Genomic DNA, 15,322 nt, shown 5'->3' with positions numbered 1-15,322 from the left:
CGGAGACAGCCGCCGGGGGGCGTACCTTGTATCCCTGGTTGATGCCGTTGATGAACTGCTGGGGCGGCGGGTTCCACAGGAAGCGGATGGTGGTGGAGTTCACCGCCTCCGCCTGCACGTTCTGGGGCGGCGCGGTGGGCACTGCAGGCATCGTCATCGGAGACACGAAGCAGCGGGCGGCGCCGGGCGGGGAGGGGAGAGGGGAATGAGCCGCGGCCCGGCCCCCAGGCACTCACCGCCCGAGGGCGCGGGAGGAATGGCTGGGGGTCACCGCCCGCGGAGAGGGAGGCTGCTCCCCTCGCCCGGCCTCCTGGCGCGTGGGGGGAAGGGGCCTGGTCACCGCCCCGGTCACCGGGCGGGAAGGGGCCTGGTCACCGCCCCGGTCACCGGGAGGGAAGGGGCCTGGTCACCGCCCCGGTCACCGGGCGGGAAGGGGCCTGGTCACCGCCCCGGTCAGCGTGGTGGGAAGGGGCCTGGTCACCGGTCAGCGTGGCGGGAAGGGGCCTGGTCACCGGCCCGGTCAGCCTTTGGGGCCTGAGGTGAGAGCACAGCCAGCGTGCTCTGGCTTCTCTTCCTTCCCGACCCCGAGGCCAGCCACGGCTCCTGTGGGCGTCCCTCCCCGCGGCGCCCGCGCTCCCCGCACTGGCCTTCATCTGAAACGCATCTCCCCCCACACACACGGCTGCTCACCCTCTCGGAGGCCACGTGTCTGCCTGTCACCGGCCCCATTACAGCTTCCACTCTGCCTTCCCCTTACTGAGCCCCTCATACACCTGCCAGGAGGCCCCCGGGGAGTCACCGTGCAGGGGGCACCTCCTGCAGCCGAAAGGGCAGGTCTCTGCACCGCGCGCGCGCACACACACACACGTACACACGTACACACACACATGCACACACACGTACATATGCACACACAATCTCTCTCACACACGTATACATGCACACGCACACTCTCTCTCACACACACGTACACATGCACACACAGTACATGCACATACACACTCACACACGTACACATGCACACACAGTACACGCACATGCACACACACACTCACACACGTACACATGCACACACACACTCTCTCTCACACACACGTACACATGCACACACAGTACACGCACATGCACACACACACACTCACACACGTACACACGCACACACACGCACACATGCATACACACGTACACACGCGCGCACACACATACATGTACACGCACATGTACACACACATGCGCGCACACACGCTGGGCGGGAGGCTTCAGACCGGAGCCTGGCCCAGGCCTGGGGGAAGGGCAGGCATGCGGGAGGGAGGCCCCCGAGAAGGGTGGGCTCCCCGGAGAGGCAGGGAGCGAAGGCGGGGATATGGGAAGCCTGGTGCGGGAGCACGGTGCGCGGGCTGTGGGGGAGGGCGGACGGCGGAGGAAGCAGACGCCACGCTGGGCTGCCGCCCACTCCGGACATCGGGGGGAAGACGGGCACGGGGTGGCGGGGAGTATGGGAAGGCAGCCTGCACATCCCCGCAGCGGGCCGGTGACCGGGCGGGTGAAAACCAAGACCCAGCTCTGCGGTCTGAGAGGATCTCCCTGAAACGTGAAGACACAGCGGCTCCCACGCAGAAGGGTGAGAAATAGCCACAAACACCGGACAGCCTGAGGCTGTGTGAACCGGAGGAGAGCGGCCTCCTTCCAGGAGGGAGCGCGGAAGAAGGCGGAGGGTACGGAAGGACGGCGGGACCCGTTCTCCAGGAGGAGCCCACCCCTGTGTGTGTGACGCAGCGGAGCGCAGAATGCAGGGCAAAGCCGAGGGACGAAAAGGAAAGACGGAACGTCTGCTGTGCCAGCTGGCAATGTCAATGCCCTTAAAAAACAGACAAAATGAGCAGGAGACCGAGACCTGAGCCGCACGACACCACGGAGCAGCCTGACCCCGTGACCCACCCGTCGACGGCAGAATCCGCCTTCTCCTCGGGGCGCGTGGAGCTTAACCAAGACAGAACAAGCCTGAGCCCCACAGAAACCAGAACAAGTTAAAAATAATCAAATCACAAAATGCACGCTTTATGGCCCCCCGGAATTGAACTTGAAATTAATAACGGGGAGATTGTGGGAATTCCCTAAATATTCGGAAATGAAGCAATGCACATCAGAATCGCCTCTAGTCCAGGAGGAAGTCACGTGGAAAATTAAAAAGCACTTCCAACATAATGAAAATGAAAACTCAACACGTCAACATTTATGGGGAGCAGAGGCGTTAGAGGGAAATGTATAGCATCTCAATGCTTACCTTATAATCTAAGATTCCACCTTAACAATGTGTACCAGTTAATTAAACCCCAAACAAGCTGATTCCAAGGGAATGGTTAAAAAAAGAGCATAAATAAAGGAAATTAAATTAGAAAAATAATAGAGAAAAATCAACAAAATCAAAAGCTGATTCTTTTAAAACGTAAATAAAGCCTTGAGCCAGACTGATCAGGAATAAAGGAGAAACCACAAATCGCCAATGTTGGGGAACACTCCTCCAAATCCCGTGAGGCTACGAGAGGACAGTACATTTCGTACATATTTATGCTCATAAATCCAACAATTTAGATGAGGTGGACAAACTCCTGAAAAGAGACTCTCTTACAAAATCTACGCCAGAAGAAATGGACAACCGAAGGTCCGTAGCTAGTAAACACCTGGCTGTGCAGGTAAAACTCCCACAGCACACTCTCGCCCACGAGCTTCACTGGGGAGTTCCTCCAAACGTTTGAAGGAAAATAAAAGCAATTCACCCAAATCAGAAAAAGACCCTGAACGACAAGAAAACTGCAGACCCGCGTCCCTCATGAACACGAGTGCAAAAGCGCTCAATAAACCGTCGGGAAATCAACTCCTACGATATGTAACCATCGTGATTTATCCTGACCAAGCGGGTTTCTCTTCCACAGGCTGGGCTGGTTCGTCAGAGGACTCCCCATGTGAGCAGCACGGAGGGAAAAAGGTGAGCATCCTAATAGATGTAGGCAAAGCTCTGGGTAAAATTTAACATCCGAGACTGACTTTTCAAGACGCTCCCAGCGACGTAGAAAATGACGGACCCAATAGAGAGGCCCCGTCGTTCAGATAAAAGAACGGCTGGTTTTCACAGAAAGATCAGGGACAAAGCCAAGGTGTCGTTCTGACCACCCCTTTTCTGGAAGTGCCAGCCAGCCCAAGGAGAGGCAGTAACAGGCATAAGGCCGACCAGGAAAGACAAAAACAAAAGCCTCTCTCTACACACAATGCAATTGTCCGCGAAGAACAGGGAGTCAACATTCAATTGTAGCCTGGCGGGCGCGGCTCAGCGGTTGAGCAGTGACCTACCGAACCAGGAGGTCACGGTTCGCTTCCCGGTCAGGGCACAGGCCTGGGTTGCGGGCTCCGTCCCCAGTGTGGGGCGTGCAGGCAGCAGCCGATCCATGACTCTCTCTCTTATCATTGATGTTTCTCTCTCTTTCTCCCTTTCCCTTCCTCTCTGAAATCAATGGAAACTGTTTTTTAAAAGGTCAATTGTATTTCTAAACACGAGCAATGAAGAACTGGAAATTAAAACGACAAAGTCGATACCATTTAAAATACCAAGGAAAACGTGAAACAGACATAAATTTTACCAACTGCATGCAAGAGCTGTATGCTGAGTGCTTCAAACAGCGACCACAGAAGCCAGACCCAAGCACGCTAAAGGATTGGGGGACCACCTGACCAAGACACCAGTCCCCCCAAACCCATCTCCGGTGTGAACGCCACCCTCACCAACACTGTTCTAGGAGCTTCTGGAGATTGGAAAGTTGACTTTAAAATTTATAGGGGAAAGTAAAGGGATTAAATAGACAAAACAATTCTGAAAAAGAAGGAAACTGCACAGCCGTCAGTCCATGAAGCCAACACGAACTATAAATCTACAGCAATTAAAACAGTTGCTGCAGAAAACACGGACAGGCACACGGACACGCGGACACGCGGGCCAGCGGAGCAGCCCGGAAGGCACCCGTGTGTGCCCGCCGGCGCACAAAGGCAGTGCACGGAGGAAGGCGCCTGGTAACCACGGTGCCAGGAAGAATGCTGTCCATAAGCCAAACCCCATCTGGATCCACACCCCAAACCTCATCAGAGACTCGCCCTCCTGGCCATCTGGGAGGTCCCGGAACCATCTGCCCTCACAGTCCCCCCCATCAGAGGACACACCTCCCTGCAATGTGTCCTGCACTGGAGCCCTCAAGGCCGAAAGGGCTCAGCGGGCGGTTACGGGACCTCCTCCTCTGAGCACCGGGCTCAGCGGGCGGTTACGGGACCTCCTCCTCTGAGCACGGGGCTCAGCGGGCGGACCAGTGTTCACAGAGGGTGTGTCCCTGGGCCTGAGCAGGAAGCCATCCCCTGGGGCTTGGAATCAGGACTCAGGCCTCAGGGACATTTCCTGTGATAATCAGCATTTAAAAATGTTTTTATTGATTTCAGAGAGAGGAAGGGCGGGGGCGAGAGAAACATCCATGATGAGAATCACGGATCGGCTGCCTCCTGCACGCCCCCCCCAGGGATGAGCTAGCAACCCGGGCCTGTGCCCTGAGCTGGTTGTTAGTCACCGCTCACCCACGGAGCCCCACAGGGGCGGGCTGTGAGAATCAGCACTGAAAGCACCACCTTCCCACCCCACAGGGCGCGAGGTGTTTGACCGCGTGCTCTGTGGCCCCATTCCCACCAGGATGGGTGCCCGGGCAGATCCCAGCGCGCCCCGCACAGCCCCGCCCCGGGCACGGCTCAGTCTCACCGCCAGGGATGGGCGCTCCGGCGGGCGCTCCCGACCCCACAGGCAGGCGTGGGCCCCGGGGGCCGCAGGGGCCCTTCTCTGGCCCCGAGGTGGGCGCTGGTGGCGAGGCGAGAGGAGGTACCGCAGGGGTCCGGCGAGGGGAGGAGACGGGAGCTCGCAGTCCGAGCGTCTGCGTGTCCGTAAGCCGCTCTCAGACGCCTTCCCGGGCCCGGCTGACCGGGAGCCGCTAATGTCTCCTCCGGTTCCTCCGAATGGGAGCGGCTCCCCTTCCATCGGGAGCTAATGTTCTGAGACCAGAACAAATCCTCACGCACAGAGCCTGTTCCCGGCAGAGGGATGAGGAATGGAACCGGAGAGAGGGGGCCGGGCGTGCGCCGTTCCCAGTGCCTCCGCCCCGGCCCCTGGGGGCCGCACCCCGTCTCCGTGGACGGTGAGGGGAGGAGCCCGCAGCCTGCCACGGCAGCGCCCACCATGTGCTCCCCACGCAGGCTCCTCACCTGCCCTCGCCACGGCCACGTATTCCTTCCCGTGGCTTCAGCACGAGCCCGACAACTGGCAACAAGAGGGCCTCGGACCCAGGCGGGCCCCCCGGAACCCGAGTGCAGGGAGCTGAGTCCAGGGGGAAGCGGCCGGGCGGGGCAGAAGGCAGGCCCGGTGACAGCGGCGGTCGGCAGGCGGAAGGACGCCCCGGGCCTCCTCCACGGGGCCAGGGCACACGGCTTCCCGGCTCCCGGGCGATGGGAACGGAACTCTCTAGAACACCGGGGGCGCCTTCTCTCAGTGGGGGAGTCACAAGGGGAACTGCACAGGCGGGTCCGATCCCGGGGTTTCAGGCGACAGGAGGGACCTCCCCTCGCCCCTGGAATGGCTCCGGCCGGAAGTGTGTTCTCCTTTCGCCTGTCCCCCACCACCCAGACCCACGTCCCTCACCACCCAGACCCACTCCCCCACCACCCAGACCCACTCCCCCACCACCCAGACCCACTCCCCCACCACCCAGACCCACTCCCCCACCACCCAGACCCACTCCCCCACCACCCAGACCCACGTCCCTCACCACCCAGACCCACTCCCCCACCACCCAGACCCACTCCCCACCACCAGAACCCACTCCCCACCACCCAGACCCACGTCCCTCCACCACCCAGACCCCGTCCCCACACAACAGGCCCCCTCACCACCCAGACCCACTCCCCCACCACCCAGACCCACGTCCCTCACCACCCCAGACCCACGTCCCTCACCCCAGACCCACGTCCCTCACCACCCAGACCCACGTCCCTCACCACTCAGACCCACGTCCCTCACCACCCAGACCCACTCCCCCACCACCCAGACCCACTCCCCCACCACCCAGACCCACTCCCCCACCACCCAGACCCACGTCCCTCACCACCCAGACCCACGTCCCTCACCACCCAGACCCACGTCCCTCACCACCCAGACCCACTCCCCCACCACCCAGACCCATGGGCCCTCCCCCTCCCCACCGCAGCTTCAGAGCTGGAACTGGTCACCTCACAGCCAAACGGTCCCTCTCTTCCTCTCTCTTCCCTGGAGCCGCCACCACCGCTGGCTCTCCTCCCGCCGCCTGCCCCCACGCTGGGCCCTTCTCCTGACCCCGCAGTCCCCCTGCCACTGGGGGCTCCGCATCACCCATGGCCCCGATGCCAGCTGAGCAAAGGCCACTCTGCAGCCTCCACGGGCGCCGTCTGCTCTGTCCTGTGCACAGCCGTGGGCCACTCAGCACCCTTGCAGCCGAGTGTCTGCAGGCGCTGCCCTCGCCCCACAGGCTCCGCCCTCGCCCCACAGGCTCCTGAGGGCCAGCGCGGCCCGGGGTCCGCCTCCCCCGCTCCCGGGGTGCGTGCGGCCGCTCTCGGCGGGGATATTCCCGCTCGGCACCGGGAATGGGAGCGGCCCCTGGTGTTTAGGGAGGACTGAGCTGGTCTCCGGACGACAGCGGCGCCGATCGGTAAGGGGAGAGGACAGCAGCTTCAGAAACCGTCAGGCCTCGGCCGTGGTTCGGGAGGGGAGTGGCCGTGAGAAACCCTGTCGTGTGAACAGGCCGAGGCCTGGGAGAGGGAAAACGCCCAAGAGCACACCTGTGCGGGGGGAGGGCACCGGCGGGGGGAGGGCACCGGCGGGGGCTGGACTCCCGGGCAAGGTCTGGCAGCCGGGGATGTGCGGCTGGGCCGACAGAGGGTCTGCTTAGTACGGAGGGCACCGGCAGAGCGCTGTGCTGGCCCACACCAGCGCCTCCCGGGCCCAGCCGGGGCCTCGGGGCAGTGGGACCGACCGTAAAGAGCCGAAGGCGCCGGGCTGGGCCCGGTGAGAGTGAGGCCTCAGCTTCATGGCGGCGCCTGGTTTTGGGGAGAAGTTCACGGACCTCACAAGCTGCTTATGTGACTGAAAACACAAGCACCAGCTGGCCGATCTCATCTCTCCTCCTGTCCCATCGCTGAACACAGACTTCCCAGGACTCCCTCCCTCCGGCACGCACAGGCTCACACAGCTCCAGCCACGAAGACCCCACTCCGCCCGGGGCAAGTCCACCCGCCCAGCACCTGCCGGCCTCGGGGACCAGCCGGCGTGCAGACACGGCCGTCCTGGCGGCCGAGAGCCGTGACCCACGCTGCCCCTCCGGGCCGCGTCCTCTCGGGATAGACGGGGAGAGTGCGTTGAGGGGGTGGAACCCCCGTTTTCGTTCCCAGCTGCTCCGACGGAGCCTTGCAAACCCGCTCCCCAGGGCCCGGGCGCCGGCTCACCTCCCTGCAGCGTGTACTCGGCCACGGCCCGGCTGAAGACGCCCAGGCCGGCGCCGTTGTAGGCGGCCACCTGGATCTCGTACTGCGTCCACACGATGAGCTCGGTCACCAGGCAGTAGTTGACCTCGGGGCTGGAGATGTTGCGCTGCTGGTGCTCCCCCGGCAGCCCGGCCAGGCGGTACCTGCACGGACCAGACAGGAAGGGTGGTTGGCAGGACGCCCACCTGCTCCCCGCGGGGTGGGGGGTGGGGCAGGGGTGAGGCCGAGGTGCGCCCACACACCGCCGCCCCCGAGTTCACCTGTCAGAAAGCGGAGTCTCCCTCACCATGACCACAGCTCTGGGCCAGACACAGCCGGCCTGTGAACTGACCGAGCCAGCGGCTGCGGAGTCTGGCTTTGAGGTGTGACTGTCCCAGGATGTATGGCTTCGGGGGTGGGGGTGGGGGGGAGGGCGAGGGTGAAGAAGCCACACTCTGGCCCCAGTTAGGAGCCCCAGAACCAGAGCGCGGGGCTTCAAAGGTGCTCCTGCTGCTGACACACTAGCCACCGCTGGGTGTGCTGATCGGCCATGGGTGTGTGTGTGTGTGGGGAGGGGGGAGGGGTGGGGGTGTGGGGGGGCGGCCTCTGAGAGGGCGTGCAGTGGGCTCTGCAGGGTGCCCAGGGCCGAGGTTTGCAGTTGCGTTCATTTTGTTGTTATTATGTTAAAATATATTTTTATTGATGTCAGAGAGGAGGGGAGAGGGAGAGAGAAACGTCGGCGATGAGAGAGAATCACGGACGGCGGCCTCCTGCCCGCCCCGCACTGGGGATGGAGCCTGCAGCCCGGGCCTGTGCCCGGGATCGAACGCGCTTTAACAGCAGTGATCCGCCAACAGCGGGCCGTGGGCGGAGGGACCGGGGCAGCAGAGATTTCATCGTTAACTTCCTGCCGGAGCGGCTGTGGGCTGACTCCCCGTCCTCCCGGGCAGCGGGCCTCCCGGGCGCTCCTCCCTGTGCCCACCCTGTGCTCCTCCCTGTGCCCACCCTGTGCCCTCCCTGTGCCCACCCCTGTGCTCCTCCCTGTGCCCACCCTGTGCTCCTCCCTGTGCCCACCCTGTGCCCACCCTGTGCTCCTCCCTGTGCTCCTCCCTGTGCCCACCCTGTGCTCCTCCCTGTGCTCCTCCCTGTCCTCCTCCCTGTGCCCACCCTGTGCTCCTCCCTGTGCCCACCCTGTGCCCCTCCCTGTGCCCACCCTGTGCCCTCCCTGTGCTCCTCCCTGTGCTCCTCCCTGTGCCCACCCTGTGCTCCTCCCTGTGCCCACCCTGTGCTCCTCCCTGTGCTCCTCCCTGTGTCCACCCTGTGCCCTCCCTGTGCTCACTCTGTGCTCCTCCCTGTGCCCACCCTGTGCTCCTCCCTGTGCTCACCCTGTGCTCCTCCCTGTGCCCACCCTGTGCTCCTCCCTGTGCTCCTCCCTGTCCTCCTCCCTGTGCCCACCCTGTGCCCACCCTGTGCTCCTCCCTCTTCCCACCCTGTGCTCCTCCCTGTGCCCACCCTGTGCTCCTCCCTGTGCTCCTCCCTGTCCTCCACCCTGTGCTCCTCCCTGTGCTCACCCTGTGCTCCTCCCTGTCCTCCTCCCTGTGCCCACCCTGTTCTCCTCCCTGTGCCCACCCTGTGCTCCTCCCTGTGCCCACCCTGTGCTCCTCCCTGTGCTCACCCTGTGCTCCTCCCTGTCCTCCACCCTGTGCTCCTCCCTGTGCTCCTCCCTGTGCCCTCCCTGTGCTCCTCCCTGTGCCCACCCTGTGCTCCTCCCTGTGCCCACCCTGTGCTCCCTGTGCCCACCCTGTGCCCACCGTGCTCCTCTCTGTGCTTCTCCCTGTGCTCCTCCCTGTGTTCCTCCCTGTGCCCACCCTGTGCTCCTCCCTGTGCTCCTCCCTGTGCCCACCCTGTGCTCCTCCCTGTGCTCCTCCCTGTGCCCACCCTGTGCTCCACCCTGTGCTCCTCCCTGTGCTCCTCCCTGTGCTCCACCAGGCGGCCGCGGGTGAGCAGTGGGGCCCAGAGGCAGGCCTAGTGTTTTCATTAGCGGTGAGCGCACAGAGCACGGGGCAGGATGGGACCGGAGACCGCAGCCTGCGGGCAGGGCGGGCAGACAGGAACCCAGCCAGCGCACCCCTCTGGCAGCGGGCAGATGGCGGTCTCCTTCCCTCCTCTGGAGCCGGGGGGTGGCGGGAGCATTGGGGGTGGGAGGGGGAGCAGGCCCAGCGGATCCTGCCCTGTGGCCCCCTGTGCCCCCCCAGGGCGGCTGCGTTTAAGCCCCACAGGCAGCGGCGGTCTGGCCGGCGTTGAGGGTAATTCACACGCTGGGGGAGGAACTTGAGAGCCACAGGGACACGGCTGTGACAGGCAAACAGCCCCGCACACAGACCGACACGTATGAAATGACGGCTGTGAGACTGCGTACATGCACACGGGAGCACTGTCCTCCACGTGCAGATCCTGGAGCTGAGGAGGCAGCAGGCCCTGCATCTCCTCCATTTTCCTGGGAGATGGTGTACCCTCTGTGGGCCCGTACCTCCTGATTCCGCCCAGCGGGGGCCGGGGGGGCACGGGGCAGGGGAGGATGGGGCCCACGCGCCTGCTCCCAGGCTGAGGGGGCAGTCCAAGCCGATTCCCAGGCTGTCCCGGGGGCCGCCCACCAGAGGGATTAGTAATCGTGCTAATCCGGCCGTTTCTCCTCACTCTGTCACCAAGTGACTAGTCAGCACCGTCCGGCAGGTTCTGAGCTAGTGGTTCCGGCGAAGGAGGCCCTCCCGCCCACCAGCCCGGCCGGCAGGTCCTCCACGTCCCCCAGCTCCCCACCCCCGAGGCAGGGCCCGCAGCCACGCCGCCTGGTGGGGAGAGAGTGTGGCTGCCCCGTGCCCCGAAGTGTTTGATTTCACTCCCAGCACGGAGAAGCTGTGAGGCTGCAGGTGAAAAGCCAGACTTCACAATCTCCTTGACACCGGAGACAGCCTGGCAATGCCGAGCAGCGTGCCTGCGTGGCAACAACTGGTTAATACTCCAGTCACCTGCACCTTATTCACGACAAATCGTGGCGGATGTCAGCCCGGTAACAACTCAGGATGAAGCCTCTACGATGAAGACTGCACCGTGCCCCCAACCGACACTGGCTCCCCCCCCCCCCCCCCCGCCCCGATTTCCCCAAACGCAGCCACCGGCGCCGGGTCCTGTGGGTACACGGTCCAGCTGGCCGTGCCGACACCAGCTCTGCCGGCTCCCGTGCCGTCCTCTGCCGCCTGCCACTCCCTGGAGCGGCCGCTGGGCTCCTGGACACATTCGCGTCCGCACCCTCGGCGCCAGCCCCCATCTCCACGGCGCCAGCCCCCATCTCCACGGCGCCAGCCCCCATCTCCACGGCGCCAGCCCCCGGCCCGCCGGCCACTTGCCTGAGGATGTAGCCGCGCAGCACCCCGTTGTGCTCCGTCTCGGGGGGCGGCTGCCACTGCACCATGATGGACTGGTTGGTGCGCCCGCTGGCCACGATGTTTTTTGGGGGCGCGCTGGGCGGTTCCTCCGGCAGCATCAGCCTGAGGACGCGACGGGGGAGGGAGGTTAGCGCCAGGCGCGGGGGACGGCACTGCACTCTCGTCCGGCTGGATCCGGCCCAGCTGTTTGCCAAACCGGGCGACCAAGACAGCGGAACAGCTGATCCCACGGAAAGGCCCAGCCTGAAGGCGCTGAGCAGGTCCACACAGCCGGGCACCAGCTAGCGGGCACCAGCAGGCACAGGGCCCCGCTCTGTCTGAACAGCCCCCTGGGCTCTTCCAAGCCTCGCAGCCTGAGCGAGACGGCGTGCAGGCCCGTGCCCGGCCCTTCCAACCCTTCTCTCTGCCCTGTCCAGCTCCGCACACCAGCTCCACGCTCTGAGAACGGGCATTTCCGTGCGTCCTTCCACTCGTTCCCGACTCCGCCCACGGGAGCACAGGGGGAGGCTCACGGACACGGACAATGGCACCTCCCGCCCGCACCCCGGGGACGGCGAGTGGCGAGAGCCCTGAGGGAGGGACAGCCCGGACCCTGGGCTCCTGCAGCTCCTGCAGGCGGGCCCGCCCCCATGGCGGCACGGCGGTGGCAGAGGCTCCAAACGCTGCCAGCGCCTTTTTGTTCCGTTAACCCTCACCCCAGGGTGTTCCCACTGGATTTGTGAGAAAGTGGAAGAGAGGGGGGAGAGAGAGAGAAACATTGGTGTGAGAGAGACACATTGATTGGTTGCCTCCCCACTGGGGATAATTCCACAACTGAGGTACCTGCCCTTGACTGGAATCCAACCTGGGTCCTTCAGTCTGTGGGCTGATGCTCTAACTGCTGAGCCACACTGGCCAGGGCTGACGCTTAAACTCTTAGCGGTACCCCCCCCCCCCCCCCCTCGCTGTGCACAGGGACCTGCGCTCCCACACCGCTCGGCGCCGTGAGCTGCCGCTCGGCCCCTGCGACCGGTCTTGGCGGGGTGGCCCCGGCTGGGCTGGCTGCTCGGTCGTCCCCCGTTCCTCGGTGCCCCCCCCCCCCACGGGGCGCACTCACCTGCTGGTCTCGGCGCTGTACTGGCCCTTGCCCACCTGGTTCACGGCGCACACGCGGAACTGGTAGGTGCGGGCGGGGGTCAGGCCGCCCACGGCCACGCCGGTCCTCTGGGGGCCCACGTCCGCCAGGTGCACCTTCCACGGCGAGTCTGGAAGAGCAGGTCCCGTGAGGGCGCCGGAGGGAGGGCACGCAGCCGCCCGCGCCCGGGAGCCGCCCACACGCCAGGCCGGCAGCTCGGGGTGCAGGGGGCGCCCCGTAACCGAGCGGAAGCTGAGGCCCAGGGCCCGGCCAGCGGCCCAGGAGCCGGCCTCCAGCTCGGTGTCCTGCTCGGAGTCAGCGTCTCCCACCCGCACGCCTCCGACGCCGCGGCTTCCGTGCGGCGTGGGTGTGGCGGCGCCGGGCCGCGCTCCTCGTCCCCGTGTCACTGCAGAGAGGCCCCCATCTTCTCTCCCAGGAGAGGGTGGCAGGTGCTGCCCAGCAACAAAAGCGAACTCCATCCATCGCGTTTTAACAAAAGGGACGTAAGCAGACAGGGGCGGGTCTCCAGTCTGTGCGGCCGCTCACTGCCGACAGAGTGTCTTTTCAGCTGCCAGAGTGTCTTTCCCCCGTGCCCGCAGCTGTGCCCACGGGTGTGCCCGCGGTGTGCCCAGGTGTGCCTACAGCTATGCCCACAAATGTGCCCGCAGCTGTGCCCGCAGGTGTTCCCACAGCTGTGCCCGCGGGTGTGCCCGCAGGTGTTCTGGCAGGTGTGCCCGTGGGTGTGCCCGTGGGTGTGCCCAGAGGTGTGCCCGCAGGTGTTCTGGCAGGTGTGCCTGCAGGTGTGCCCGCGGGTGTGCCCAGAGGTGTGCCCAGAGTTGTGCCCGCGGTGTGCCCACAGCTGTGCCCATGGGTGTGCCCGCGGGTGTGCCCACAGCTGTGCCCATGGGTGTGCCCGCGGTGTGCCCACAGCTTGCCCACGGGTGTGCCCGCGGTGTGCCCACAGCTGTGCCCATGGGTGTGCCCGCGGTGTGCCCACAGCTGTGCCCACGGGTGTGCCCGCGGTGTGCCCACAGCTGTGCCCATGGGTGTGCCCGCGGTGTGCCCGCAGCTGTGCCCATGGGTGTGCCCGCGGTGTGCCCACAGCTGTGCCCACGGGTGTGCCCGCGGTGTGCCCACAGCTGTGCCCATGGGTGTGCCCGCGGTGTGCCCGCGGGTGTGCCCAGAGTTGTGCCCGCGGTGTGCCCACAGCTGTGCCCGCGGGTGTGCCCAGGTGTGTGGAGCCGCGCTGTGGCCAGGGGCCGGGCCTGTGGGCCTGGTGATGTGCGCAGAGCTCACGCACCCTCTGGCCAGGCCATCGGTCACTTCGGACGGACGCCGTCTGCTGCTGGCGGGGAGGAGGCCGGAGCGGCGAGGGCACCGCCCCGTCTGGAGCACAGCTTGGCCGCGGGCAGGCGGCGCCGGCGGGGCTGGCGGTGCGGGGCACACGGGCCTCCCTGCAGGAGCGGACCCCCCTCGGGCGGACACGAGGGGGCGAATGGGGGCACCGTGTCCTGTGCCAGGGGTCAGGACACAGAGCGGGAAGCCGTGCCAGTCTGGGGACGGGCCAGGCCCGCCGGGGACACGGACACGCCCCATCGTCTGCCGGCTGCACCGAGGGGGAAAGAAGCCCAAACCGGCCGCTTAGCCCGGCCTGGGCTGACGACACAGCCGAGCGCGGGGGCAGCTGCGACATGGCCCCGCCTGGGCTTCCGGGGGAGCAGACCCACCGCGGGGGGCTCCGTGTGAACGCCCGACACGCCGGCGCCCTGACAACGCGCTGCTGGGAACACGCTACACGCTTCAGGCCGCAGCCCGGGGCACCGCCTCTCTCCGGGGCCACAGCACAGGGCCGCCCTGTGCCCACAGGACCCTCCTCCGGCTGTGCTGTCAGGTTCCTCCGCTCAGGGACAGAGGGGCCTGTGCCCGCCGCCCCAGGCGCCCTCCCCTCCTCCCTCCCCCCCTCCTCCCTCCCCCATCCCCCCTCTCCTTTCTCCCCTTTCCTCCTTCCCTCCCTCCCTCCCCCTCCTTTCCTCCTCCCCCTCCCCCTCCTCTCTTCCCTCCCTCCCCCCTCCCCTCCTTCCCCCTCCCCCCTCCCCTCCTCCTTCCTCCCTCCCCCTCCCCTCCTCCTTCCCGCCCTCCCCTCCCCCTCCTTCTTCCCTCCCTCCCTCCCCTCCTCCTCCTCCCTCCCTCCCCCTCCCCTCCTCCTTTCTCCCTCCCCTTTCCTCCTTCCCTCCCTCCCTCCCCCCTCCTCCTCCCTCCCTCCTCCCCCTCCTCCTTCCCTCCCTCCCCTCCCCTTCCTCCCTCCCCCCTCTCCTCTCCTCTCCCTCCTCCCTCCCCTCCCCCTCCTCCTTCCCTCTCCCTCCCCCTCTCCTCCTCCTCCTTCCCTCCCCTCCCTCCTCCCCTCCCCTCCTCCTCCCTCCTCCCCCACTACTCCTTTCTCCCCTTTCCTCCTTCCCTCCCTCCCTCCCCTCTACTTCCCTCCCTCCCCCTCCCCCCTCCGTCCCCCCTCCTTCCCTCCTCCTCGCCGTCCCCTCCCCTCCCCCTCCTCCCCCCCTCCCCCTCCTCTCCATCCCCCTCCCCTCTCCTCTCCCCTCCCCCTCTCTCCCCTCCCTCCTCCCCCTCCCCCTCCCCCTCCCCCTCCCCCTCCCTCTCCACCTCCTCTCCCTCCCCCTCCCCCTCCTCCCCCCTCTCCCCTCTCTCCTCTCCCCTCCTCCTCCCTTCCTCTCTCTTTCCTCTCCCTCCTCCCTCTCCCTCTCCCCTCCCCCTCCTCCCTCCCTTCCTCCCTCCCCCCTCCCTCCTTCTCTCCCCTCTCTCCCGCCCTCCCCATACACAGCAGTAAGGTCCTAGCAGGCCTTCCTGGAGACGGAGAATGAACTACAGGAGACGCTGCCAGACTGGGTATTTGAAGATCATCCTGACCAGCCAGCAGGACATAAAGCGAACGGGAAACAGCGCTCGATCGCTCGGAGAGGATGTGACTGTCTCCCCGGAACACTCGGAGGATGATTAACGCTCCTTAGAGTAAGGCGCCCGGGGGCGGCCGAACGGAAGACAGAGACCCGAGCGGCCGGGCTCCCTGCTCCCGCTCCCGGCTCCGCCCGGCCACAGGGCGGGGGACGTGCTGGGCACAGGGCGGGGGACGTGCTGGGCACAGGGCGCAGGGCGGGGGACGTGCTGGGCACAGGGCACAGGG

At 65.5% G+C, this 15,322-nt stretch overlaps 1 protein-coding gene across 1 annotated transcript in view; it reads right to left on the bottom strand.

Moving 5' to 3' along the window:
- SDK1 (sidekick cell adhesion molecule 1) overlaps nucleotides 1-15,322 on the bottom strand; it is a 435,892-nt gene that overhangs the window by 47,203 nt on the left and 373,367 nt on the right. Inside the window, 4 exon segments of the mRNA XM_036424227.2 lie at nucleotides 26-141; nucleotides 7,555-7,736; nucleotides 10,977-11,117; nucleotides 12,112-12,259. Coding sequence (XP_036280120.2) covers nucleotides 26-141; nucleotides 7,555-7,736; nucleotides 10,977-11,117; nucleotides 12,112-12,259 — 587 coding nt within the window.

This window comes from Pipistrellus kuhlii, unplaced genomic scaffold, assembly GCF_014108245.1.
Source record: "Pipistrellus kuhlii isolate mPipKuh1 unplaced genomic scaffold, mPipKuh1.p scaffold_m20_p_8, whole genome shotgun sequence".
NCBI lineage: Eukaryota > Metazoa > Chordata > Mammalia > Chiroptera > Vespertilionidae > Pipistrellus > Pipistrellus kuhlii.
The sequence above is the reverse complement of the archived record's forward strand: the minus strand, read 5'-3'. Positions and strand labels throughout refer to the sequence as shown.